Source organism: Panulirus ornatus, chromosome 2, assembly GCF_036320965.1.
Source record: "Panulirus ornatus isolate Po-2019 chromosome 2, ASM3632096v1, whole genome shotgun sequence".
NCBI classification, from domain to species: Eukaryota; Metazoa; Arthropoda; class Malacostraca; order Decapoda; family Palinuridae; genus Panulirus; species Panulirus ornatus.
The window spans coordinates 74,004,039-74,029,353 of NC_092225.1; the positions used below are offsets into that span (position 1 = coordinate 74,004,039).

The 25,315-nt window shown below is 42.3% G+C and overlaps 1 protein-coding gene across 9 annotated transcripts in view; it reads left to right on the plus strand.

Moving 5' to 3' along the window:
* Positions 1-25,315, plus strand: part of LOC139757219 (ATP-dependent RNA helicase DHX30-like) — a 203,034-nt gene that overhangs the window by 108,699 nt on the left and 69,020 nt on the right. For all 9 annotated transcript variants that reach the window (XR_011714551.1, XM_071677402.1, XM_071677435.1 and 6 more), the window contains one exon: positions 8,034-8,112. Coding sequence is in view for 8 of the 9 variants with exons in the window: in XM_071677402.1 (XP_071533503.1) it covers positions 8,034-8,112 (79 nt within the window). In the remaining variant the exon portion in view is untranslated. The remainder of the gene's footprint in view (positions 1-8,033; positions 8,113-25,315) is intronic.

Sequence of the window (25,315 nt, forward strand, 5' to 3'; positions counted from 1 at the left end):
AGCAATTTTAGTGCACGAGACTGGGTATCAGTGATGGGGGAATTGAATGCAAAGTGAGTAATGAGGCAGTTGAGGGTACAATTGGTGTGCATGGGGTATTCGCTGTTGTGAATGGAATTGATGAAGAGCTTGTGGATTTGTATTCTAAAAAAAGACTTGTGATTGGAAATACCTGGTTTAAAAAAGAGAAATATACACAAGTATACATATGTGACGTTTTTTTTTAATTTTCCAAAAGAAGGAACAGAGAATTGGGCCAGGTGAGGGTATTCCCTCAAAGGCCCACTCCTCTGTTCTTAACGCTACCTCGCTAATGCGGGAAATGGCGAATAGTTTGAAAGAAAGAAAAAGATACATATGTGAGTAGGAGAGATGGTCAAAGGGCATTATTAGATTACTTCTTTACTTGTTGATTAAGAGAGACTTTTGGATGTAAATGTGTTGAGAAGGGCAGCTAATTGGATGTCTGATCACTGTCTTGTGGAGGCTAAGGTGAATATTTGTAAAGGTTTTCAAAAAAAGAGGAGAAAATGTTGGGGAGAAGAGAGTAACAAGAATAAGTGTGATTGGAAAGGAGACTTGTGTGAAGAAATACCAGGAAAGATTGAGTGTAGAATGGCAAAAGGTGAGAACATATGAAGTGAGGGAAGTAGAGAAGAAATTGGATGTATTTTGGAAAGCAGTGAAGGCATGTGTATGAGATGTGTGTGGTATGAGAAAGGTGGGAGGTGGGCATACTAGAAAGGGTAGTGATTGGTGGAATGAAGAAGTGAATTTGTTAGTGAAAGAGAAAAGAGAGGTGTTTGGACAGTACATACAAGGAAGGAGTGCAGATGTCTGGGAGATGTAGAAGAGAAAGTGGCTGGAGGTCAAGAGGAGGGTGCAAGGGTTGAAATGATAGGGCTAATGAGAGTTGGGGTGTGAGAGTATCATTGGAATTGAGGAAGAACAGAAGGAGGTAGATAATGTGTGGAAGACCCAAGAGAACAAATGTGAGCATCGTAGAAATGGCTAAGAGGGAGGTGATAATGGGAAGTGATGGAGTAAGGAGGAGATGAAGTATGTATTTTGAAGGAATGTTGAATGTGTTTGATGATAGAGTGGCAGTTGTAGTGTGTTTTGGTTGGGGTAGTGTACGAAAAGAGAAAATCAGCGAGAGTGATTTGGTGAAGAGGTTATGAAAGCCTTGCTGAAGATGAAATCCAACAAGGTGGTGGGATTGGATGGTATTGCGGTTGAATTTATTATGAAAGGTGGTGACTGTGTTGATTGGTTGGTAAGGATATTCATTGTATGTATAGATCATGGTGAAGTGCTTAAGGATTAGCAGAATGCATGTATAGTGCCATTGTACAAAGGCAAAAAGATGAGTGTTCAAACTACAGAGGCATAAGTTTTTGATTATACCTAGAAAATTGTATGGGAGGGTATTGATTGAGATGGTGAAAACATGTACAGAGCATCAGATTGGGGATGAGCAGTGTGATTTCAGAAGTGGTAGAGGATGTGTGGAAGAGATGTTTACTTTGAAGAATGTATGTGAGAAAAACTTAGAGAAACAGATGTGGCATTTATGGATCTGGAGAAGAGAAACAGATGTGGCATTTATGGATCTGGAGAAGGCATATGATAGGATTGATAGAGAAGTTTTGTGGAAGGTATTAAGAATATACGGTGGAGGAGGTAAGCTGCTAGAAAGAGTGAGAAGTTTAATCAAGGGTATAAGGCAGCATATGAACAAGAAGGAAGAAAGGAGAATGATTGGTTCCCAGTGAAGGTTAGACTGTAGGATGGGTGTGATGTCTTCATGAGGATTAATTTGTTTATTGATGTGGTGGTGAGAGAGATAAATGCAAGAGTTTTGGAGAGAGGGGCGAGTATGCAACCTGTTGGGGAGGAGAGGGCCTGGGAAGTGAATCAGTTGTTGTTCACTGATGATGGAGCACTGGTGGCTGATGTGAATGAGAAACTGCAGAAGTTTGTGACTGAATTTGGAAAAGTGTGTGAAAGGAGAAAGTTTAGAGTAAATGTGAATATGAGCAAGGTTATTTGGTACAGCAGGGTCAAGTTAGTTGGGATGTAAGTTTGAATAGAGAAGAATTGGGGAAGTGAAGAGTTGTACATATCTGGGAGTGGACTTGGCAGCAAATGAAACTGTGAAGCAGAAGTGAGTCATAGGGTGGCAGAGGGGGCAAAAGTTCTGGTAACAATGAAGGATTTTTGGAAAGAGATAATGTTATCTCGAAGAGCAAAAATGGGTATGTTTGAAGAAATAGTAGTTCCAAAAATATTATATGGTTACAAGGCATGAGCTATAGATAGGGTTGTATAGAGGAGGGTCGGTGTGTTGGAAATCAAATGTGAGGACAGCATGTGGTGTGAGGTAGTTTGATTGAATAAGTAATGAAAGGGTAAGGGAGATGTGTGGAAAAAAAAAAGAGTGTGGTGAGAAAGCAGAAGAGGGTGTGTTGAAATGGTATGGACGTATGGAGAGAATGATGAGAAAAGGTTGACAAAGAGGATATATGTGTCAGAGGTTGAGGTAACAAGGAGAAGCAGGAGACCATATTGGATGTTGAAGGATGGAGTGAAAAAGAATTTGAGCAATCAGGGCCTGAACATGCAGGAAGATTAGAGGTGTGCAAGGAATAGAGTGAATTGGATTGATGTGGTGTACTGGACTGAACCAGGGCATATTGAGTATTCATGGGAAATTATATGGGAGGATATTGATTGAGAGGGTGAAGGCATGTACAGAACATCAGATTGGGGAAGAGCAGTGTGGTTTCAGAAGTGGTAGAGGATGTGTGGATCAGGTGTTTGCTTTGAAGAATGTATGTGAGAAATACTTAGAAAAACAAATGGATTTGTATGTAGCATATATGGATCTGGAGAAGGCATATGATAGAGTTGATAAAGATGCTCTGTGGAAGGTATTAAGAATATATGGTGTGGGAGGCAAGTTGCTAGAAGCAGTGAAAAGTTTTTATCGAGGATGTAAGGCATGTGTATGAGAAGGAAGAGAGGAAAGTGGTTCGTTCTCAGTGATTGTTGGTTTGTGGCAGGGGTACATGATGTCGCCATGGTTGTTTAATTTGTTTATGAATGGGGTTGTTAGGGAGGTGAATGCAAGAGTTTTGGAAAGAGGGGCAAGTATGCAATCTGTTGTGGATGAGAGGGCTTGGGAAGTGAGTCAGTTGTTGTTCACTGATGATACAGCGCTGGTGGCTGATTCATGTGAGAAACTGCAGAAGCTAGTCACTGAGTTTGGTAAAGTGTTTGAAAGAAGAAAGGTGAGCATAAATGTGAATAAGAGCAAGGTTATTAGGTACACTAGGATTAAGGGACAAGTCAATTGGGAGGTAAGTTTGAATGGAGAAAAACTGGAGGAAGTGTTGTGTTTTAGATATTTGGAAGTGGATTTGGCAGTGGATGGAACCATGGAAGTGGAAGTGAGTCACAGGGTGGGGGAGGGAGCGAAAGTTCTGGGAGTGTTGAAAAATGTGTGGAAGGCTAGAACATTATCTCAGGAAGCAAAAATGGGTATGTTTGAAGGAATAGTGGTTCCAACAATGTTATATGGTTGCGAGGCATGGGCTATAGATAGGGTTGTGCAAAGGAGGGTGGATATGTTGGAAACGAGATGTTTGAGGACAATATGTGGTGTAAGGTAGTTTGATCGAGTAAGTAATGAAAGGGTAAGAGAGATGTGTGGTAATAAAAAGAGTGTGGTTGAGAGAGCAGAAGAGGGTGTGTTGAAATGGTTTGGTCACAGAGAGAGAATGAGTGAGGAAAGATTAACAAAGAGGATATATGTGTCGGAGGTGGAGGGAATGGGGAGAAGTGGGAGACCAAATTGGAGGTGGAAGGATGGAGTGAAAAAGATTTTGAGTGATCGGGGCCTGAACATGCAGGAGGGTGAAAGGCATGCAAGGAATAAAGCGAATTGGAATGATGTGATATACCAGGGTTGATGTGCTGTCAGTGGATCGAATCAGGGCATGTGAAACGTCTGGGGTAAACCATGGAAAGTTTTGTGGGGCCTGGATGTGGAAAGGGAGCTGTGGTTTCGGTGCATTACACATGACAGCTAGAGACTGAGTGTGAACGAATGTGGCTTTTGTTGTCTTTTTCTGGTGCTTCCCCAATTGAGGGGGGGAGGGGTGCTACTTCCTATGTGGTGGGATGGCAACAGGAATGGATGAAGGCAGCAAGTATGAATATGTACTTGTATATGTATGTTTATGTCTATGTATGTATGTGGTGGGTTGATTCGAAAGGGTAGTGAGTGGTGGGATGAAGAAGTAAGATTATTAGTGAAAGAGAAGAGAGAGGCATTTGGACGATTTTTGCAGGGAAAAAATGCAATTGAGTGGGAGATGTATAAAAGAAAGAGACAGCAGGTCAAGAGAAAGGTGCAAGAGGTGAAAAAGAGGGCAAATGAGAGTTGGGGTGAGAGAGTATCATTAAAGTTTAGGGAGAATAAAAAGATGTTCTGGAAGGAGGTAAATAAAGTGCGTAAGACAAGGGAGCAAATGGGAACTTCAGTGAAGGGCACAAATGGGGAGGTGATAACAAGTAGTGGTGATGTGAGAAGGAGATGGAGTGAGTATTTTGAAGGTTTGTTGAATGTGTTTGATGATAGAGTGGCAGATATAGGGTGTTTTGGTGGAGGTGGTGTGCAAAGTGAGAGGGTTAGGGAAAATGATTTGGTAAACAGAGAAGAGGTAGTAAAAGCTTTGCGGAAGATGAAAGCCGGCAAGGCAGCAGGTTTGGATGGTATTGCAGTGGAATTTATTAAAAAAGGGGGTGACTGTATTATTGAGTGGTTGGTAAGGTTATTTGATGTATGTATGACTCATGGTGAGGTGCCTGAGGATTGGCGGAATGCGTGCATAGTGCCATTATACAAAGGCAAAGGGGATAAGGGTGAGTGCTCAAATTTCAGAGGTATAAGTTTGTTGAGTATTCCTGGTAAATTATATGGGAGGGTATTGATTGAGAGGGTGAAGGCATGTACAGAGCATCAGATTGGGGAAGAGCAGTGTGGTTTCAGAAGTGGTAGAGGATGTGTGGATCAGGTGTTTGCTTTGAAGAATGTATGTGAGAAATACTTAGAAAAGCAAATGGAATTGTGTGTAGCATTTATGGATCTGGAGAAGGCAGATGATAGAGTTGATAGAGATGCTCTGTGGAAGGTATTAAGAATATATGGTGTGGGAGGCAAGTTGTTAGAAGCAGTGAAAAGTTTTTATCGAGGATGTAAGGCATGTGTATGGGTAGGAAGAGAGGAAAGTGATTGGTTCTCAGAGAATGTAGGTTTGCGGCAGGGGTGTGTGATGTCTCCATGGTTGTTTAATTTGTTTATGAATGGGGTTGTTAGGGAGGTGAATGCAAGAGTATTGGAAAGAGGGGCAAGTATGAAGTCTGTTGTGGATGAGAGAGCTTGGGAAGTGAGTCAGTTGTTGTTCGCTGATGATACAGCGCTGGTGGCTGATTCATGTGAGAAACTGCAGAAGCTGGTGACTGAGTTTGGTAAAGTGTGTGAAAGAAGAAAGTTAAGAGTAAATGTGAATAAGAGCAAGGTTATTAGGTACAGTAGGGTTAACCGGAGGGTCAAGTCAATTGGGAGGTAAGTTTGAATGGAGAAAAACTGGAGGAAGTAAAGTGTTTTAGATATCTGGGAGTGAATCTGGCAGCGGATGGAACCATGGAAGTGGAAGTGGATCATAGGGTGGGGGAGGGGGCGAAAATCCTGGGAGCCTTGAAGAATGTGTGGAAGTCGAGAACATTATCTCAGGAAGCAAAAATGGGTATGTTTGAAGGAATAGTGGTTCCAACAATGTTGTATAGTTGCGAGGCATGGGCTATGGATAGAGTTGTGCGCAGGAGGGTAGATGTGCTGGAAATGAGATGTTTAAGGACAATGTGTGGTGTGAGGTGGTTTGATCGAGTAAGTAACGTAAGGGTAAGAGAGATGTGTGGAAATAAAAAGAGCGTGGTTGAGAGAGCAGAAGAGGGTGTTTTGAAATGGTTTGGGCACATGGAGAGAATGAGTGAGGAAAGATTGACCAAGAGGATATATGTGTCGGAGGTGGAGAACGAGGAGAAGTGGGAGACCAAATTGGAGGTGGAAAGATGGAGTGAAAAAGATTTTGTGTGATCGGGGCCTGAACATGCAGGAGGGTGAAAGGAGGGCAAGGAATAGAGTGAATTGGATTGATGTGGTATACTGGGGTTGACGTGCTGTCAGTGGATTGAATCAGGGCATGTGAAGCGTCTGGGGTAAACCATGGAAAGCTGTGTAGGTATGTATATTTGCGTGTGTGGACGTGTATGTATATACATGTGTATGGGGGTGCGTTGGGCCATTTCTCTCGTCTGTTTCCTTGCGCTACCTCGCAAACGCGGGAGACAGCGACAAAGCAAAAAAAAAAAATGCATGTATATGTCTGTGTATGAATATATATATGTATACTTTGAAATGTATATGTATGTAGATATGCTTCCATGGTTCCATCCACTGTGAAGTCCACTTCCAGATATCTAAAACACTTCACTTCCTCCGGTTTTTCTCCATTCAGACCTATATCCCAATTTACCCTAGCCCACGCTAGGTACCCATTTTTTCTATAAAACTTTACTGGTGGATGAACAGCTAGGTTGACTGTGGACCGACTAGCATAACCAGGATTGAAACCTATTTGATCTACCCTGGATGGCCTGCAAATGTGTCATGGTCATCAGTGCAAGATGTTGTTCCATAGAGGTCTATGACTTGATTGGCATTTCCCACATCTGTGAGTTAGTGCTAGGAACAGATAAAGAGAGGCCATATTTGCTCTCATCCATTCTATATCTGTCATGTGTAATACACTGAAACCACAGCCCCTATCCACAGTCAGGTACCACAGAACTTTCCTTTTTTTTTGTGGCTGCTTCACTTACTCTGGTTCAGTCCATTGACAGCATGTTGACAATACTTTATCTTATTATTTTTTGCAATGAGTGAAATGGCATGGGTGAGATAAACATGCCCATATTGTGGTAGTCTTGGATGGAAAGAAAATTAGAAAATGAGGAAAAGAATTAAGAGATTGACTAGAACTTCATAGGTCTTTGTTGAGTTAGGAAAGAAAGAGGTGCCACACTGTTTGGTCTTTGTGTGGCTGGTCTTCTTACAGAAACTATGGGAAGCAGTAGCTAAACATGTGCCATGAGTCCAAGCATTAATGGCTGGGACACCTGAAGACATTTCTCAAGATCAGTAGCAAAAATAACACATGTAGAACAGAAAGAGGGCACCTGCATCATGGTGGGCTGGACAGAAAGGGATGTATGAAAAAACTTGATAGCTGGAAAGTAAATGATTCTGAAAGTTTTGATTTCATCCTGGATAAAAGGGAACTGGAGGAAAAGCCACTCCAGATGTGCAAGCAATACTTCAGAGGCAGATAAGACCCTGGTGGATATGGAATACTTGCTCTCAAGAAAAAACAAGTACGGTAAATTTTACAACATTCCCATCTTTGGAAAGGCAATTTTATGATGTTAGTAATAGGAAGGTTTCTAGAGAAAATGAAGGATATGGTTATGCCTAACATGTTTATGTTATTGCAAGGCTGAATTGTAGTGATTTAAGATTTTACAGTGGGAAATGAGTTAGATTTCGAAATAGATTATTGCACATTTGAATTTATCCAGTTTATTATTTCCCTGTTGCAAGATGCTGTACAGAATCTGATTCAAAAGAGGAGATATGTTTTGTGTGACATATAGAAAGAGTATTAGGTTGAGGAGAAGAGGGAAAGTGAGATGAAGTATGTAGAGTGGAGTCACTGGTGTAAGAGCAAATAGCATTAGAGATTGAAGAAGGAAAATTGTTTATGGATAGAAGAGAGTAAGCAACTTGACAGAATTGTTAGGATATTATACTAATGATGATGAATGTTAAAAGAGAAATGGACAAGAATTATTGTAAGCTAATTTTCTGTGAGGGACTTAAAATTCTGACCCCTTTCATTTATTTGCAGAGAAGATGTGACGACAGCACTAACTGAAAAGAGAATATTGATTGTGGCTGGGGACACAGGCTGTGGCAAAAGTACTCAGGTATTTTATGAAAATGTTCCCAAGTGACTAGTTAGTAGCAACAAAAGTGCAGCTCTTTAGAATCACAGAGGTGTCAAGGTTTACTGTTGTATTTTTCTTAGAGCTCAGTATTTGTATATATTAGTTTAGGGTCTCATTTAAATGTCTAAGGCTCCTTTGTAATGAAGATGACTGAATAAGGGGCATGGAAACATGAGTAACAATGGGTATGTTTGAAGGAATAGTGGTTACAACAATGTTATATGGTTGCGAGGCATGGACTCTTGATAGGTTTGTGTGGAGGAGGGTGGATGTGTTGGAAATGAAATGTTTGAGGACAGTATGTGGTGTGAGGTGGTTTGATCGAGTAAGTAATGAAAGGGTGAGAGAGATCTTTTTTTATTATTATGCTTTGTCACCGTCTCCTGCGTTAGTGAGTTAGCGCAAGGAAACTGACGAAAGAATGGCCCAACCCACCCACGTACACATGTATATATATACCTATACATTTCAACATATACATATATATACATACACAGACATACATATATACACATGTATATAATTCATACTTGCTGCCTTTATTTTTTCCCGTCACCACCCCGCCACAGATGAAAAGACAACCCCCTCTCCCGCATGCGTGCGAGGTAGCACTAGGAAAAGACAACAAAGGCCACATTCGTTCACACTCAGTCTCTAGCTGTCATGTATTATGCACCGAAACCACAGCTCCCTTCCCACATCCAGGCCCCACAAAACTTTCCATGGTTTACCCCAGACGCTTCACATGCCCTGATTCAATCCATTGACAGCACGTTGACCCTGGTGTACCAAATCACTCCAATTCGCTCTATTCCTTGCACGCCTTTCACCCTCCAGCATGTTCAGGCCCCGATCACTCGAAATCTTTTCACTCCATCTTTCTACCTCCAATTTGGTCACCCAAAGAGAGATATTTGGTAATAAAAAGAGTCTGGTTTAGAGAGCAGAAGAGGGTGTGCTGAAATGGTTTGGACACATTGAGAGAATGAGATAGGAAAGATTGACAAAGAGGATATATGTGTCAGAGGTGGAGGGAAGAAGGAGAAGCAGGAGACCAAATTGGAGGAGGAAGGATGGAGTGAAAAAGATTTTGAGTGACGGGCCTGAACATACAGGAGGGTGAAAGGCTCGCAAGGAATAGAGTGAATTGGAATGATATGGTATACTGGGGTCAATGAGCTGTCAATGGATTGAACTAGGGCATGTGAAGCGTCTGGGGTAACCATGGAAAGGTCTGTGAAGCTTCGATGTGGAAAGGGAACTGTGGTTTCGGTGCAATACACATGACAGCTAGAGACTGAGTGTGAATGAATGTGGCTTTTTTTGTCTTTCCTGGCTCTACCTTGCTCTGTGTGTGTGTGTGTGTGTGTGGGGTGGGTGGGGGCACTATTTCATGTGTGGCAGGGTGGCAACAGGGAATGGATGAAGGCAGCAAGTATGAATATGTACACGTGTATATATGTATAGGTCTGTGTATGTATATATAGGTATACGTTGAAATATGTATATATATTTGTGTGTATGGGCGTATGTGTATGTGGGTGGTTGGGCCATTCTTCGTCTGTTTCCTTGCACTACCTCGCTGATGCAGGAAATAGCAATTAAATATAATAAAAAAAATAGGTATATGATACAGAAAGTAGTTACACATGATTTAGGAACATGGTAAGCAGTGACATAAGATGAAAACTTGGAGTCAGGCTTTTAGGGAGTTCCTGGTTGCCAGGTCTCGTGGAGCTTTTGCAGGTGCGATAATGAGTTGATGTCCAAAGTTGGTGGATATTAGTTATTCGTACTTTTGCTGCAGAAGGGTGTGGCCATAGATCCTTAAGTTCAAGCTGATTCTCAAGATGTGTCTATGCGGCTGTGAATATGAAGACTGTGTAAGGTAAGGATGAAATGAGGCATTTCTGGGGAAGTTTTGATGACTTTATAAATGGTTTTGAGAATAGAGAGAAAGGTAGTTTTAATGGTTGATATGAATGTGAAGGTGAGATGTGAATCACTGTGCATGGTAACTGGTAAATGAGGAGTGCCTAGAGTAAGAGAAATCCATGCAAACACCTTTTTTCAGTGCAGGATGGTCCATAGGTGTATATGGATGAAAAATGATGGAAGAGAAGAAAAGTAGGATTTGATTGACTATGTGGCTGTGGATGAAAGGCTGTGCTGGATGCTAGAGTTATGAGAGGATTTTTTGGAGACTCACCATTTTGTGGTTCCTCTTGGGGGGTGAGAATCAGGGAGAAGTGAAGATATAGTAGAGGGAAGAATGGAGAGGTAAAAGTGTTGGCTAGTGAGATGAGTCAGAAAGAATCTAAGGAGTATATAAAGAAGAGTGACTGAAAGTTGAGAAGGAAGTGCACTAAATATAGTCATGTAAGGATGCAGTCATGTGTGAATGTGATGTTTAGAATTATTAGATAAAGACTTAAAGGTTGTATGATTAGTAGTTGGATACAGGATTTTGAGATATAGAAATAAAATGGAAATGCATAGTAGCTGGATGAGATTAGAAATGCTGTGGAAGAAAAGAAAAAGGCATATGGTAGATTGCTTGAAAGGAATGTACCATTGGGAGCAAAGCAAAGGAGGAGGGAAGAATATAAGATGTGTAAGCGGAATGTTAAGAAGCTGACAGAGGAAGATAAGAAGATTTTAGAAGAAAGGTGAGTGAAAAGTATAGGGAAAATAAGAAATTGTACTGAAAGGAGGTGGAAAAGGAAAGAGGTGGATGCAAGTGTGAAAATTGTTAATGTGTGTAATAAGGAAGGGGAGCTACTGAATCAAAAGGAGGAAGCGAAAGGAACATAGTAAGAGTATTTTGAAGAACTGATGAAAGTAGGAGAAAGTGAGACAGCAGTTGTTACATGCATGGGAATGGAGGATGAAAAGAAAAGAATACAAATTCAGGGGCCTCTTGTAAGAAGGGAGATGAAAAGGTTGAAGATAGAAAAGGCACCTGTAGAAGATTCCCGGGATAAGGGCTGCAATGTTGAAGTATGGAGGAGAAAGTGTAATAGAGTGGATGCATTTGATATGTAATTTGGCATGATAAGAGATGATTGTGCCTGAGGATGGGTGAAAGTTATTATTGTTCCTTTATTCAGAGGAAAGGGTGCTAAGGATGTATGTAGCAATTCTAAGGGAATAAGCCTGTTAAGGATAATTGGGAAAATGTATGCATGAATGTTGGTTGATAGAGTGATGGAAGTGACTAAATGCAAGAAGATTTATGAAAGGTAGGGGATGTGTGGATCAAATTTTTGTTGTGAGAATGACTGGAAAAGTATCAAGCAGAAGGTAAGGAGCTGTATACAGCTTTTAGGGGGTCTGGAGAAAATGTTTGACAGTCAAGTGGAATGCTCTACAGGATGTGTTAAGGATATATGGGGGAAGGGGAAAATGTTTGATGATGTGAAAGCCTTTTATAGAGTAGCATATGCACTTGTTAGAGTGTATAGAAAGTTGAGTGAAAGTTTCAGTGTACATTTGAGCATGAGGTAGGGCTGTGATGTCATCATAGTTTTTTGGTTTCAGGTGCAGCTGTGGTTTTAGTGCATTACACATGACAGCTAGAGACTGAGTGTGAACAAATGTGGCCTTTATTGTCTTTTCCTAGCGCTACCTTGCGTGCACGCGGGGGAAGGGGGATGCCATTTGATGTGCAGCGGGGTGGCAGCGGGAATGGATGAAGGCAGCATGTATGAGTATGTACATGTGTATATATGTATATGTCTGTGTATGTATATGTTGAAATGTATTGGTATGTATATGTGCGTGTGTGGGCATTTATGTATATACATGTGTAAGTGGGTGGGTTGGGCCTTTCTTTCATCTGTCCTTGCACTTCCTCATTAACAGAAGAGACAGCGACAAAGTATAATAGATAAAAACTTTTGCAGGGAAATACTGCAAATGACTGGGAGATGTGTAAAAGAAAGAGGCAGGAGGTCAAGAGAAAGGTGCAAGAGGTGAAAAAGAGGGCAAATGAGAGTTGGGGTGAGAGAGCATCATTATATTTTAGGGAGAATGGAAAGATGTTTTGGAAGGAGGTGGATAAAGTGCATAAGACAAGAGAACAAATGGGAACATCGGTGAAGGGGGCAAATGGGGAGGTAATTACAAGAAGCGGTGAAGTGAAAGGGAGATGGAATGAGTATTTTGAAGGTTTGTTGAATGTATTTTATGATAGAGTGGCAGATATAGTGTTTTGGTCGAGGTGGTGTACAAAGTGAAAGGGTCAGGGAGAATGATTTGGTAAACAAAGAAGAGGTAGTGAAAGCTTTGCGGAAGATGAAAGCCTGTGGAATTTATTAAAAAAGGGGGTGACTGTGTTGTTGACTGGTTGGTGAGGATATTCAGTGTATGTATGGTTCATGGTGAAGTGCCTGAGGATTGGAAGAATGCATGCATAGTGCCATTGTACAAGGCAAAGGGGATAAAGGTGAGTGTTCAAATTACAGAGGTATAAGTTTGTTGAGTATTCCTGGGAAATTGTATGGGAGGGTATTGATTGAGAGGGTAAAGGCATTTACAGAGCATCAGATTGGAAAGAGCAGTGTGCTTTCAGAAGTGGTAGAGGATGTGTGGATCAGGTGTATGCTTTGAAGAATGTATGTGAGAAATACTTAGAAAAACAGATGGTTTTGTATGTAGCATTTATGGATCTGGAGATAGATTTGTATGTAGCATTTATGGATCTGGAGAAGGCATATGATAGAGTTGACAGAGATGCTCTGTGGAAGGTATTAAGAGTATATGGTGTGGGAGGTAAGTTGTTAGAAGCAGTGAAAAGTTTTTACCAATGATGTAAGGCATGTGTATGAGTAGGAAGAGAGGAAAGTGATTGGTTCCCGGTGAATGTCGGTTTGCGGCAGGGGTGCGTGATGTCTCCATGGTTGTTTGATTTGTTTATGGATGGGGTTGTTTGGGAGGTGAATGCAAGAGTTTTGAGAGAGGGGCAAGTATGCAGTCTGTTGTGAATGAGAGGGCTTGGGAAGTGAGTCAGTTGTTGTTTGCTGATGATGCAGTGCTTGTGGCTGATTTGGGTGAGAAACCATAGAAGCTGATGACTAAGTTTCGTAAAGTTTGTGAAAGAAAAATGCTGAGAGTAGATGTGAATAAGAGCAAGGTTATTAGATTCAGTAGGGTTGAGGGACAAGTCAATTGAGAGGTAAGTTTGAATGGAGAAAAACTGGAGGATGTGAAGTGTTTTAGATATCTGGGAGTGGATTTAGCAGCAGATGGAACCATGGAAGTGGAAGTGAGTCACAGGGTGGTGGAGGGGGCGAAGGTTCTAGGAACGTTGAAGAATGCGTGGAAGGCAAGAATGTTATCTCAGAGAGCAAAAATGGGTATGTTTGAAGGAATTGTGGTTCCAACAATGTTATATGGTTGTGAGGCATGGGTAGATGTGCTGGAAATGAGATGTTTGAGGACAATATGTGGTGTGAGGTGGTTTGATTAAGCAATGAAAGGGTAAGAGAGATGTGTGGTAATAAAAAGAGTGTGGTTGAGAGAGAGCAGAAGAGGGTGTATTGAAATGGTTTGGTCACATGGAGAGAATGCGTAAGGAAAGATTGTCAGAGGTGGAGGGAACAAGAAGTGGGAGACCAAATTGGAGGTGGAAGGGTGGAGTGAAATAATTTTGAGCAATTGGGACCTGAACATACAGGAGGGTGAAAAGCGTGCATGGATAGAGTGAAATGGAACGATGTGGTATACTGGGGTAGACGTTCTGTCAGTGGATTGAACCAGGGCATGTGAATCGTCTGGAGTAAACCATGGAAAGTTTTGTAGGGCCTGGATGTGGAAAGGGAGCTGTGGTTTCAGTGCATTACGCATGACAGCTAGAGACTGAGTGTGAACGAATGTCGCCTTTGTTGTCTTTTTCTAGCGCTACCTCTTGTGCACGCAGGGGGAGGGGGTTGCCATTTCATGTATGGAGGGATGGTGGCGGGAATGGATGAAGGCAGCATTTATGAATATGTACATGTGTATATACATACATATGTATATGTGCGTGTTTGGGCATTTATGTATATACATGTGTATGTGGGTGGGCTGGGCCATTCTTTCGTCTGTTTCCTTGTGCTATCTCGCTAACGCGAGAGACAGTGACAAAGTATAATAAATAAAACTAAATGAATAGATAATATACAAAAGTTTTTTCTTGCTTTACAATACTGACTGAATTTTTCAATTTCTGACTAGGAAGTCTTTGAATCCTTGGATCTCCCGTGTATTTCGCGTCAAAATTTCTTCTTGACAAAATGATTAGATATGGTATTGCCTGATGGGGATATTTTACTTGTACCACATATCATTTTTATCACAAGAAATTCTAAGGCCAGAGCTGCCTTTTACATAAGAATTATGTCTGGTTTTGATTTTTATGAATTGGCGGAAAACTTCTTAATTGCTTTTTCCTTTAGATATATTTTAAGTTCAGTAAGGATCTTGTTTTTAATCTTTTAGAAGTATTAAGCCTTTTGAATCATTAAAGGTTGTTACTTCACTAGATTTTTGCCAGCATTGAATATAAAGTAATTTTTCATCAGCAAGTTCAATGTATACTACTTTGGAATTCTTTGCTAGATTTTTAGACTGAAGTCTGTAGGTCTCAGTGATGAAATATATGCTCTTCCTACCAACACTGTCTGAGTTAAGATAGGCCAATATTACTTTTTCCATTTTCATGTGTTGGCTAACTTTTCAAACTGTGTATGAAATGTCTTAGGAACTAGAAGGAAGTGTTTATTAACACTGAAAACTGGTTGAGCTGGTGGTTAAGAAGAGAGGGAAATGATCTTTGTTCCTCACTACTATATTAACTGTATCTATGAAGTTATTTTCCTTTTCTCTGTTTCCTCTTTTTCTTTGTAGCTGTTTTCTTTTTCTGCTTTCACTTTTTCTTTCCCAGTTAATAGTTTTTATTCTGTTTTTGCCATTCCAAATTATAACCACACTTTCATAATAACTCCATCTGTTTTTGTTCTAATTCATGATTTATACATTTGTTTATTTTATGAAGTATCTACCTTTTATCAAGTTTTTCTAACTCTTAAACAGGACCATGCTACAAGTTATTTTATTTATGCACTTTCAGTTCTTCCCTTTAGTTTTTGCAGACCAACCAGTTACCCTACAAAAAAAGTCAAAATACCCCAGTGGGGTAATTTACCCCTAGTTTGGGAACCACTGCTTTATTTGCAGGAAATAATTGTTAAAAGCACAGACAGCTCATGGCAGGCCTAAATGTTGGCAGAAGCATGGATGATTTTTACAAGCTTGCTGCTAGTAGCTGTGATAATTTGCCTAGAGATCATCATTAGAATGCTCTTTGCAGCTTAATGAATTATTGAGATTTTTTAAATGGATTTTTTGGCCTCTGTTCCCATTTAACATGAAAACTGTCAATCTATAGATATTTATCTGTCTGTGTCTTTGATGCCTGTTAGTGAACTCCAGTGTCATTTATAAGCATTAGTGCCTTACCCTTAACAGGCCACTGGCAGAGGGCAATTCTAGTGCGGTATTTGCAGAGACTCTTTCCTAGAGTTCCTGCATAATGTTCTTGCCTACTACTCCTGCTTGAATGTTCCTTCCTATTACTTCTGTGTATTGTTCCTACCATTTTGCTAAAAGGCAGGGCTAGTGCCCAGTGCTCACCACAGGAAAATCTCGCGTTAAGTGTGAGTTAAGTGTTGTCAAGTGTTATATGTGAACAAAGAGAGATTGGATGTTTATTGAGAGAATGCCAGTAGTCCACATGTTGATGAGCCAGAAAGAAAACGCATGTCACATTATTTATTCATTGATTATACTTAATGACCGTCCCCTGCATTAGTGAGGTAGTGAAAGGAAACAGACGAAAGAATGGCCCAACCTTCCCACTTACACATGTATAAACATAAACGGCCACACACACACACACACACACACACACTTATACATATTTATACATTTCAACGTATACTTGCATATGCATACACAGACATATGCATATTCAAACCTGTTGCCTTCATTCATTCTCGTCACCACCATGCCACACATGAAATAGCACACACACACACACCGGCGCGTGCGTGTAAGGTAGCGCCAGGAAAAGACAAAAAAGGCGACATTCGTTCACTCTCAGTCTCTAGCTGTCATGTAATGCACTGAAACCAAAGCTCTCTTTCCACATCCAGGCTCCACAAAACTTTCCATGGTTTGCATCAGACGCTTCACATGCCCTGGTTCAATCCATTGACAGCACGTCCATCCCGGTATATCACATCATTCCAATTCACTCTATTCCTTGCATGCCTCTCACCCTCCTGCATGTTCAGACCCTGATTGCTCAAAATCTTTTTCACTTTATCCTTCAACCAATTTGGTCTCCTGCTTCTCCTCGTTGCCTCCACCTTTGACACATGCATCCTTCTTGTCAGTCTTGCCTCGCTCACTCTCTCCATGTGATCAAACCACCTCAACACACCCTCCTCTGCTCTCTCAACCACACTCCCCTCACTATCACACATCTCCCACACACCCCCACCACCCACTCGATCAAACCACCCCACACCACATATTGTCCTCAGACATCTTTTTTCCTACACATCCACCCTCCTCCACACAGCCCCATCCACAGTCCATGCCTCGCAACCACGCAACACTGCCAAAACCATCATTCCCTCAAACACACCCATCCTTGTTCTCCGAGACAACGTTCTCGCCTTCCACACATTCTTCAACACTTCCAGAACTTTCCCCCTCCTTCCTCACCCTGTGACTCACTTCTGCTTTCATGGCTCCATCTGCTACCAAATCCACTCCCAAACATCCAAAACACCCCACTTCCCCCAGCTCTTCTCCCCTCAAACTCACCTCCCAATCAACTTGTCCCTCGACCCCACTGAACCCAACAGTCCTGCTTCCACCCACACCCACTCCCAGCCTTCCTTCCTCACACACCTTACCAGACTCTGTCACCAACTTCTGCAGTTTCTCCCCCGAATCAGCCACCAGTGCTGTATCATTAGCGAACAACAACTGACTCACTTCCCAAGCCCTCTCCTCCACCACAGACTGCATACTTGCCCCTCTTTCCAAAACTCCTGCGTTCACCTCCCCAACCACCCCATTCACAAACAAACCAAACAACCGTGGAGACATCATGCACCCCTGCCGCAAACCAACATTCACTGGGAACCAGTCACTCTCCTCTCATCCTACTCACACACATGCCTCACTTCCCCGGCAAAAACTTCTCACTGCTTCTAGCAGCTTACCTCCCATACCATATACTCTCAATACCTTCCACAAAGCATCTCCATCAACCCTATCACATGCATTCCTCAGATCCACAAATGCCAAAGCAAACACCCGATCCACACATCCTCCACCACTTCTGAAATTGCACTGCTCTTTCCCAGTCTGATGCTCTGTACATGCCTTTACCCTCTCAATCAATACCCTTCCATATAATTTCCCAGAAATACTCAAGAAACTTATACCTCTGTAATTTGAACATTCACCTTTATTCTCTTTGCCTTTGTATAATGACACTATGCATGCATTCTGCCAATCCTCAGGCACTTCACCATGAACCATGAATACATTGAATGTCTTTACCAACCAGTCAACAATATAGTCACCCCCCTTTTTTTTATGAGTTCCACTGCACTACCATCCAAACCAGCCGCCTTGTCGGCTTTTATCTTCCACAAGGGTTTCATTACCTCTTCTCTGTTTACCAAACCATTCTCCCTGACCCTCTCACTTCACACACCACCTCAACCAAAACACCTCATATCTGCCAGTCTATCATCAAACACATTCAACAAACCTTCAAAATACTCACTCCATCTCCTCACCCCACCACCACCTGTTACCACCTCCCCACCAGCCCCCCTCACCGATATCCCCATTTGTTCTCTTGTCCCACGCACCCGATTTACCTCCTTCCAAAACATCTTCCCACTCTCCCTAAAATTTAATGATACTCTCTCACCCCAACTCCCACCCGCCCTCTCTTTCACCTCTTGCACCTTTTTCTCGACCTCCAGCCACTTTCTTTTATACATCTCCCAGTCATTTGCACTACTTCCCTGCTAAAATCATCCAAACGCCTCTCTCCTCCCTCCCACCAGCAGCTTTACTTCCTCATTCCACCACTTACCACCCCCTCCAACCTAGCCACCTCCCACCTTTCCCACGCCACAAGCATCCCTTGCACAAGATATCACCACTTTCCTAAATACATCCCATTTTACCCCACTCCCCTTATGTCATTTGCTCTCACCTTTTGCCATTCTTCTCTCAATCTCTCCTGGTACTTCCTCACACAAGTCTCCTTTCGAAGCTCTCTCTCTCTCACCACTCTCTTCCCCCTAACATTCTCTCTTCTTTTTTGAAAACCTCTACAAATCTTCACCCTCACCGAGACAAGATAATGATCAGACATCCCCCCAGCTACCCCTCTCAGCACAACCACATCCAAAAGTCTCTCTTTCACATGCCCATCAAGTAATACACAATCCAATAATGCTCTCTGACCATCTCTTTCACTCTCATACTTATATTTATGTAAATCTCTCTTTTTATACCAGGTATTCCCAATCACCAGTCCTTCCTCAGCACACAAATCTACATACTCTTCACCATTTCCATTTACAACACTGAACACCCCATGTACCCCCAACTTACCTCATCTGCCTCATTAGTCACCTTTGCATTCAAATCACCTATCATTATAATCTGGTCTTGTGCATCAAAACTGCTAACACACTCACTGAGCTGCTCCCAAAACACTTGCCTCTCGTGATCTTTCTTTTCATGACCAGGTGCATAGTCACCAATAATCACCCATCTCTCTCCATCCACTTCCAGTTTTACCCATATCAGTCTAGAGTTTACTATCTTACACTCTATCACATGAATCCCACCACTCCTGCTTCAGGAGTAGTGCTACTCCTTCCTTTGCTTTTGTCCTCTCACCAACTCTTGACTTTACTCCCAAGACATTCCCAAACCACTCTTCCCCTTTATCCTTGAGCTTCGTTTGACCCAGAGCCAAAATATCCAGGTTCCTTTCCTCAGACACACTACCTGTCTCTCCTTTTTTCTCATCTTGGTTACATTCACACACATTTAGACACCCCAAATCTGAGCCTTCGATGAGGATGAGCACTCCCTGCATGACTCCTTCTTCTGTTTCCCCTTATAGAGACTTAAAACCCTTTTAGAAACTTAAAATGCAAGGAGTGGAGGGTTTGTAGCCCCCCCATTCCTGCCCCCTGTAGTTGACTTCTACGACAGGTGGGAATATTAAAATGCAAGGAGTGGAGGGTTTGTAGCCCCCATTCCTGCCCCCTGTAGTTGACTTCTATGACAGGTGGGGAATACGTGGAAAGTATTCTTTCTCCCTTATCCCAGGGATATCATATATTAACATAAATAATGGGTGAAAGAATACTTCCCACGCATTCCTCGCGTGTCGTAGAAAGCGACTAGAGGGGACGGGAGCGGGGGTCCAGAAATCCTCCCCTCCTTGTACTTTTTTAACTATCTAAAATGGGAAACAGAAAAAGGAGTCACGCGGGGAGTGCTCATCCTCCTCGAAGGCTCAGATTGGGGTGCCTAAATGTGTGTGGATGTAACCAAGATGTGAAAAAAGGAGAGATAGGTAGTATGTTTGAGGAAAGGAACCTGGATGTTTTGGCTCTGAGTGAAACGAAGCTCAAGGGTAAAGGGGAAGATTGGTTTGGGAAGGTCTTGGGAGTAAAGTCAGGGGTTAGTGAGAAGACAAGAGCAAGGGAAGGAGTAGCAATACTCCTGAAACAGGAGTTGTGGGAGTATGTGATAGAATGTAAGAAAGTAAATTCTTGATTAATATGGGTAAAACTGAAAGTTGATGGAGAGAGATGGGTGATTATCGGTGCATATGCACCTGGGCATGAGAAGAAAGATCATGAGAGGCAAGTGTTTTGGGAGCAGCTGAATGAGTGTGTTAGTGGTTTTGATGCACGAGACTGGTTATAGTGATGGGTGATTTGAATGCAAAGGTGAGTAATGTGGCAGTTGAGGGAATAATTGGTACACATGGGGTGTTCAGTGTTGTAAATGGAAATGGTGAAGAGCTTGTAGATTTATGTGCTGAAAAAGGACTGATGATTGGGAATACCTGGTTTAAAAAGCGAGATATACATAAGTATACTTATGTAAGTAGGAGAGATGGCCAGAGAGCGTTATTGGATTATGCGTTAATTGACAGGCGCGAGAAAGAGAGACTTTTGGATGTTAATGTGCTGAGAGGTGCAACTGGAGGGATGTCTGATCATTATCTTGTGGAGGCTAAGGTGAAGATTTGTATGGGTTTTCAGAAAAGAAGAGTGAATGTTGGGGTGAAGAGGGTGGTGAGAGTAAGTGAGCTTGGGAAGGAGACTTCTGTGAGGAAGTTCCAGGAGAGACTGAGTACAGAATGGAAAAAGGTGAGAACAATGGAAATAAGGGGAGTAGGGGAGGAATGGGATGTATTTAGGGAATCAGTGATGGATTGCACAAAAGATGCTTGTGGCATGAGAAGCGTGGGAGGTGGGTTGATTAGAAAGGGTAGTGAGTGGTGGGATGAAGAAGTAAGAGTATTAGTGAAAGAGAAGAGAGAGGCATTTGGACGATTTTTGCAGGGAAAAAATGCAATTGAGTGGGAGATGTATAAAAGAAAGAGACAGGAGGTCAAGAGAAAGGTGCAAGAGGTGAAAAAAAGGGCAAATGAGAGTTGGGGTGAGAGAGTATCATTAAATTTTAGGGAGAATAAAAAGATGTTCTGGAAGGAGGTAAATAAAGTGCGTAAGACAAGGGAGCAAATGGGAACTTCAGTGAAGGGCGCAAATGGGGAGGTGATAACAAGTAGTGGTGATGTGAGAAGGAGATGGAGTGAGTATTCTGAAGGTTTGTTGAATGTGTTTGATGATAGAGTGGCAGATATAGGGTGTTTTGGTCGAGGTGGTGTGCAAAGAGAGAGGGTTAGGGAAAATGATTTGGTAAACAGAGAAGAGGTAGTAAAAGCTTTGCGGAAGATGAAAGCCGGCAAGGCAGCAGGTTTGGATGGTATTGCAGTGGAATTGATTAAAAAAGGGGGTGACTGTATTGTTGACTGGTTGGTAAGGTTATTTAATGTATGTATGACTCATGGTGAGGTGCCTGAGGATTGGCGGAATGCGTGCATAGTGCCATTGTACAAAGGCAAAGGGGATAAGAGTGAGTGCTCAAATTACAGAGGTATAAGTTTGTTGAGTATTCCTGGTAAATTATATGGGAGGGTATTGATTGAGAGGGTGAAGGCATGTACAGAGCATCAGATTGGGGAAGAGCAGTGTGGTTTCAGAAGTGGTAGAGGATGTGTGGATCAGGTGTTTGCTTTGAAGAATGTATGTGAGAAATACTTAGAAAAGCAAATGGATTTGTATGTAGCATTTATGGATCTGGAGAAGGCATATGATAGAGTTGATAGAGATGCTCTGTGGAAGGTATTAAGAATATATGGTGTGGGAGGCAAGTTGTTAGAAGCAGTGAAAAGTTTTTATCGAGGATGTAAGGCATGTGTACGTGTAGGAAGAGAGGAAAGTGATTGGTTCTCAGTGAATGTAGGTTTGTGGCAGGGGTGTGTGATGTCTCCATGGTTGTTTAATTTGTTTATGGATGGGGTTGTTAGGGAGGTGAATGCAAGAGTTTTGGAAAGAGGGGCAAGTATGAAGTCTGTTGGGGATGAGAGAGCTTGGGAAGTGAGTCAGTTGTTGTTCGCTGATGATACAGCGCTGGTGGCTGATGCATGTGAGAAACTGCAGAAGCTGGTGACTGAGTTTGGTAAAGTGTGTGAAAGAAGAAAGTTAAGAGTAAATGTGAATAAGAGCAAGGTTATTAGGTACAGTAGGGTTGAGGGTCAAGTCAATTGGGAGGTGAGTTTGAATGGAGAAAAACTGGAGGAAGTAAAGTGTTTTAGATATCTGGGAGTGGATCTGGCAGCGGATGGAACCATGGAAGCGGAAGTGGATCATAGGATGGAGGAGGGGGCGAAAATTCTGGGAGCCTTGAAGAATGTGTGGAAGTCGAGAACATTATCTCGGAAAGCAAAAATGGGTATGTTTGAAGGAATAGTGGTTCCAACAATGTTGTATGGTTGCGAGGCGTGGGCTATGGATAGAGTTGTGCGCAGGAGGATGGATGTGCTGGAAATGAGATGTTTGAGGACAATGTGTGGTGTGAGTTGGTTTGATAGAGTAAGTAACGTAAGGGTAAGAGAGATGTGTGGAAATAAAAAGAGCGTGGTTGAGAGAGCAGAAGAGGGTGTTTTGAAATGGTTTGGGCACATGGAGAGAATGAGTGAGGAAAGATTGACCAAGAGGATATATGTGTCGGAGGTGGAGGGAACGAGGAGAAGAGGGAGACCAAATTGGAGGTGGAAAGATGGAGTGAAAAAGATTTTGTGTGATCGGGGCCTGAACATGCAGGAGGGTGAAAGGAGGGCAAGGAATAGAGTGAATTGGAGCGATGTGGTATACCGGGGTTGACGTGCTGTCAGTGGATTGAATCAAGGCATGTGAAGCGTCTGGGGTAAACCATGGAAAGCTGTGTAGGTATGTATATTTGCGTGTGTGGACGTATGTATATACATGTGTATGGGGCGGGGTTGGGCCATTTCTTTCGTCTGTTTCCTTGCGCTACCTCGCAGACGCGGGAGACAGCGACAAAGCAAAAAGAAAAAGAAAAAAAAAATAATGGGGATAAGGGAGAAAGAATACTTCCCACGCATTCCTCACGTGTCGTAGAAGACAACTAAAGGGGACGGGAGCAGGGGACCAGAAACCCTCCCCTCGTATTTTGACTGTCTAAAAGGGGAAACAGAAGGAATCACGCGGGGAGTGCTCATCCTCCTCGAAGGCTCAGATTGGGCATGAGAAGAAAGATCATGAGAGGCAAGTGTTTTGGGAGCAGCTGAATGAGTGTGTTAGTGGTTTTGATGCACGAGACTGGGTTATAGTGATGGGTGATTTGAATGCAAAGGTGAGTAATGTGGCAGTTGAGGGAATAATTGGTATGCATGGGGTGTTCAGTGTTGTAAATGGAAATGGTGAAGAGCTTGTAGGTTTATGTGCTGAAAAAGGACTGGTGATTGGGAAAAAATGGTTTAAAAAGTGAGATAGACATAAGTATACGTATGTAAGTAGGAGAGATGGCCAGAGAGCGTTATTGGATTACGTGTTAATTGATAGGCGCGCGAAAGAGAGATTTTTGGATGTTAATGTGCTGAGAGGTGCAACTGGAGGGATGTCTGATCATTATCTTGTGGAGGCGAAGGTGAAGATTTGTAGGGGTTTTCAGAAAAGAAGAGAGAATGTTGGGGTGAAGAGAGTGGTGAGAGTAAGTGAGCTTGGGAAGGAGACTTGTGTGAGGAAGTACCAGGAGAGACTGAGTACAGAATGGAAAAAGGTGAGAACAAAGGAGGTAAGGGGAGTGGGGGAGGAATGGGATGTATTTAGGGAAGCAGTGATGGATTGCGCAAAAGATGCTTGTGGCATGAGAAGCGTGGGAGGTGGGTTGATTAGAAAGGGTAGTGAGTGGTGGGATGAAGAAGTAAGATTATTAGTGAAAGAGAAGAGGGAGACATTTGGATGATTTTTGCATGGAAAAAATGCAAATGAGTGGGAGATGTATAAAAGAAAGAGGCAGGAGGTCAAGAGAAAGGTGCAAGAGGTGAAAAAGAGGGCAAATGAGAGTTGGGGTGAGAGAGTATCATTAAATTTTAGGGAGATTAAAAAGATGTTCTGGAAGGAGGTAAATAAAGTGCGTAAGACAAGGGAGCAAATGGGAACCTCAGTGAAGGGGCCCAATGGGGAGGTGATAACAAGTAGTGATGATGTGAGGAGATTGAGTGAGTATTTTGAAGGTTTGTTGAATGTGTTTGATGATAGAGTGGCAGATATAGGGTGTTTTTGTGGAGGTGGTGTGCAAAGTGAGAGGGTTAGGGAAAATGATTTGGTAAACAGAGAAGAGGTAGTAAAAGCTTTGCGGAAGATGAAAGCCGGCAAAGCAGCAGGTTTGGATGGTATTGCAGTGGAATCTATTAAAAAAGGGGGTGACTGTATTGTTGACTGGTTGGTAAGGTTATTTAATGTATGTATGACTCATGGTGAGGTGCCTGAGGATTGGCGGAATGCTTGCATAGTGCCATTGTACAAAGGCAAAGGGGATAAGAGTGAGTGCTCAAATTACAGAGGTATAAGTTTGTTGAGTATTCCTGGTAAATTGTATGGGAGGGTATTGATTGAGAGAGTGAAGGCATGTACAGAGCATCAGATTGGGGAAGAGCAGTGTGGTTTCAGAAGTGGTAGAGGATGTGTGGATCAGGTGTTTGCTTTGAAGAATGTATGTGAGAAATACTTAGAAAAGCGAATGGATTTGTATGTAGCATTTATGGATCTGGAGAAGGCATATGATAGAGTTGATAGAGTTGCTCTGTGGAAGGTATTAAGAATATATGGTGTGGGAGGCAAATTTTTAGAAGCAGTGAAAAGTTTTTATCGAGGATGTAAGGCATGTGTACGTGTAGGAAGAGAGGAAAGTGATTGGTTCTCAGTGAATGTAGGTTTGTGGCAGGGGTGTGTGATGTCTCCATGGTTAATTTGTGTATGGATGGGGTTGTTAGGGAGATAAATGCAAGAGTCTTGGAAAGAGGGGCAAGTATGCAGTCTGTTGTGGATGAGAGAGCTTGGGAAGTGAGTCAGTTGTTGTTCGCTGATAATATAGTGCTGGTGGTTGATTCATGTGAGAAACTGCAGAAGCTGGTGACTGAGTTTTGTAAAGTGTGTGAAAGAAGAAAGCTGAGAGTAAATGTGAATAAGAGCAAGGTTATTAGGTACAGTAGGGTTGAGGGTCAAGTCAATTGGGAGGTAAGTTTGAATGGAGAAAAACTGGAGGAAGTAAAGTGTTTTAGATATCTGGGAGTGGATTTGGCAGTGGATGGAACCATGGAAGCGGAAGTGAATCATAGGGTGGGGGAGGGGGCGAAAATCCTGGGAGCCTTGAAAAATGTGTGGAAGTCAAGAACATTATCTCGGAAAGCAAAAATGGGTCTGTTTGAAGGAATAGTGGTTCCAACAATGTTGTATGGTTGCGAGGCGTGGGCTATGGATAG